Source organism: Haliaeetus leucocephalus, unplaced genomic scaffold (genome assembly GCF_000737465.1).
Source record: "Haliaeetus leucocephalus isolate CR32 unplaced genomic scaffold, Haliaeetus_leucocephalus-4.0 Scaffold458, whole genome shotgun sequence".
NCBI classification, from domain to species: domain Eukaryota; kingdom Metazoa; phylum Chordata; class Aves; order Accipitriformes; family Accipitridae; genus Haliaeetus; species Haliaeetus leucocephalus.
In genome coordinates, this window is record NW_010972894.1 from 950 (window position 1) to 3467 (window position 2518).

At 65.6% G+C, this 2518-nt stretch overlaps 1 protein-coding gene across 1 annotated transcript in view; it reads right to left on the minus strand.

The window, feature by feature from the left end:
* XAB2 (XPA binding protein 2) overlaps positions 1-2518 on the minus strand; it is a gene marked incomplete at its 3' end in the record, with an annotated part of 9106 nt that overhangs the window by 878 nt on the left and 5710 nt on the right. Inside the window, exons 5-8 of the mRNA XM_010575241.1 lie at positions 1810-1944; positions 1154-1318; positions 743-887; positions 18-169 (exon numbers count right to left, since the gene is read on the minus strand). Of these exons, the coding sequence (XP_010573543.1) occupies positions 18-169; positions 743-887; positions 1154-1318; positions 1810-1944 (597 nt within the window). The remainder of the gene's footprint in view (positions 1-17; positions 170-742; positions 888-1153; positions 1319-1809; positions 1945-2518) is intronic.

Consider the following 2518-nt stretch of genomic DNA (forward strand, 5'->3'; position numbering starts at 1 on the left):
CCCGGCGGTGTCCCCACCTGCTCGGGACGTCCCTGGTAGAGCTGCACCCGCTTGTGCCACTCGTGGACGTTGTGGGGGTTCTGGCGCAGCAGGACGCTGTTGAGCAGCAGCGGGCGCCGGGCCATCAGCTGCTCAAAGCGGGCCAGCCGCAGTTCCAGCTCCACCTCCTCTGGGGACAGCAATGGGGACACGGTCACCGGGGGACGCGCAGGGACGGGGTGAACGGCACCCGCAAGGGGTGGGGAGGGGGTGTTGGGGATACCCAGGATGACCAGGATCCCCCCCAAGGTGCTGGGCGACCCTTGGGTTGGGGACAGGGTGTCAGGGGACGTGGGGAGGGGGCGACTGGCACCCACGCGGGGTGCTGGGCACCCCCCAGGGTGGGGACAGGGAGTCGGGGGACACCAGAGGATGAGAGGGGGTGTTGGGGGACACCAGGGATGGGTATAGGGTGTCAGAGGACACCCATGGGGTGCTGGGTGCACCCAGGGGTGAGGATGGGGTCTCAGGGAGCCCCATAGGGTGCTGGGCACCACTAGGATGGGGTGGGGGTGCCAGGGGAAACACACCAGGTGGGGAAACTGAGGCAGGGCACTGCAAGCACCCCCAAAGTCACCCTCCCTGGGGAGAAACTGAGGCAGGGCACCCCCAGACTCAACCTTTTTTGGGGGAAAGCAAGGCAGGGCACTCACAAACTCATTCTTTTTGGGGGGAAACTGAGGCAGGGCACCCCTAAACTCACCGTCCTCCTCCTTGCCCAGCTCCGCAACTGTCTCCATCTTGGCGGCAATGACGCTCTCCTCGAACTGGGCGTAGCTGTCAAAGACCTGGGTGAAGTCCCGCACCGTCATCACCGTCTGCACTGCCTCCTCGTAGACATCCCGGGCCTGCGGGGACAGCGGGTTGGGGACAGGGATGGGGACAGGGATGGAGCTCCTGGGGTTGGATGGGTCTGGAAGGACAGGGAAGCGGGTCGGTGGTGGCCTTGAGGTGGGGACAGGGGCTGTGGTGGCCCTGGGGAGGTTTGGGAACAGGAGACGGGTGCAGGGGTGGCCCTGGGGGACAGAAACCCCAAATCGTGGTAGCCCCGGGGCAGGTGGGTGACCGTGGGTGACTACGGGTGGCCTGCGGGTGGCACTTGAGCACATGTCACCTTCTCGAAGTGGCCGCTGCGGATGTAGCAGTCGGCCAGGGCTCCCCAGAGCCGGCCCAGCTGGTCGGTGAAGCGGGTCAGTCCCCCCCTGATGATGGCACCCGCGTCCAGCGAGCGCACCCGCTCCGGGTGCTGGGAGAGCAGCTCACACAGCTCCTGCCACAGCTGGGGGGAGACAAGGAGGGCGGTCAGAACCCTGAGGGGACGCCCAGCACCCTGCGGGGGCCCTCAGGACCCCCCAACAGCCATAGAAGCCCCCAGCAGCCACCAGCATCCCTGGGCACCCCCCAGTACCCATCACCACCCCACGGTAACTCCCAACACCCATGGGAGCCCCCCCCAGCACCCACTGGCACCCCTCAGTGCCCATGGGAGCCCCCAAACCCCCTTGGCACCCCGCAACACCCATGGGAGCCCTAAGCACCCCCTGGTGGCCCCCCCCAATGCCCATCAGAGCCCCCAGTACCCATCACTACCACCAACACCCCACGGTGACCCCCAGCACCCACTGGCACCCCACAGTACCCACGAGAGCCCCCAGCACCCATCAGAGACCCCAGTACCCATCACCCCACGGTGACCCCCAGCACCCACTGGCACTCCACAGGACCCACGAGAGCCCCCAGCACCCATGGGTGCCCCCTGAGGGTGCCCACCTGGTAATTAGACTTGCCCTCCTTGGAGACGAAGCGCTCGTCGTTAACGAGGCGAGCCAGGCGCACAGCGGCCTCGTCCAGGCGACCCACGGAGCGCAGGTACTCCACGTACTCCTCCGCGCTCTCGGGGCTCAGCTGAGCAGGGGACAACAATCAGGACCTGTCCCCAACGTCCCCTCGGTCCCCTCCATCCCCTGACCAGCATCCCCTCCATCCCCTGTGGTGTCCCCGATTCTGTCTGGTGTCACCCAAACTGCCTTGTCTCTGCTATAAAGGCTCATCGCCACATCTGTCCCTGTCTCCTGCCACCTCTGTCCCTGTCACTTCTGTCCCTGCCTCCACCCCATGGGTCCCTGCCACCTCTCTCTGTCCCCCATGGCACCTTTGTCCTTGCTCTGTGTCCCTGCCAGCTCTGTCTCTGCCCCGTGTCACCTCTGTCCCTGTCCCTGGGGTCCCCTCTGTCCCTTTGGCCCCCTGTGGTATCCCCAACCCTGTCTGGTGTCACCTGTACTGCCTCAACTCTGCTACGCAAACCTGTCATCATCTCTGTCTCTGCCGCGTGTCACCTGTCCCTGCTCTGCTACCTCTACCCTCCTCCATGTCATCCCTGCCACCTCTGTCCCTGCTCTGTGTCACCTCTGCCACCACCCTCCTTGCTCTGTGTCCTCTCTGTCCCTGTTCCGTGTGTCCCTGCCGCCTGACTCTGCCC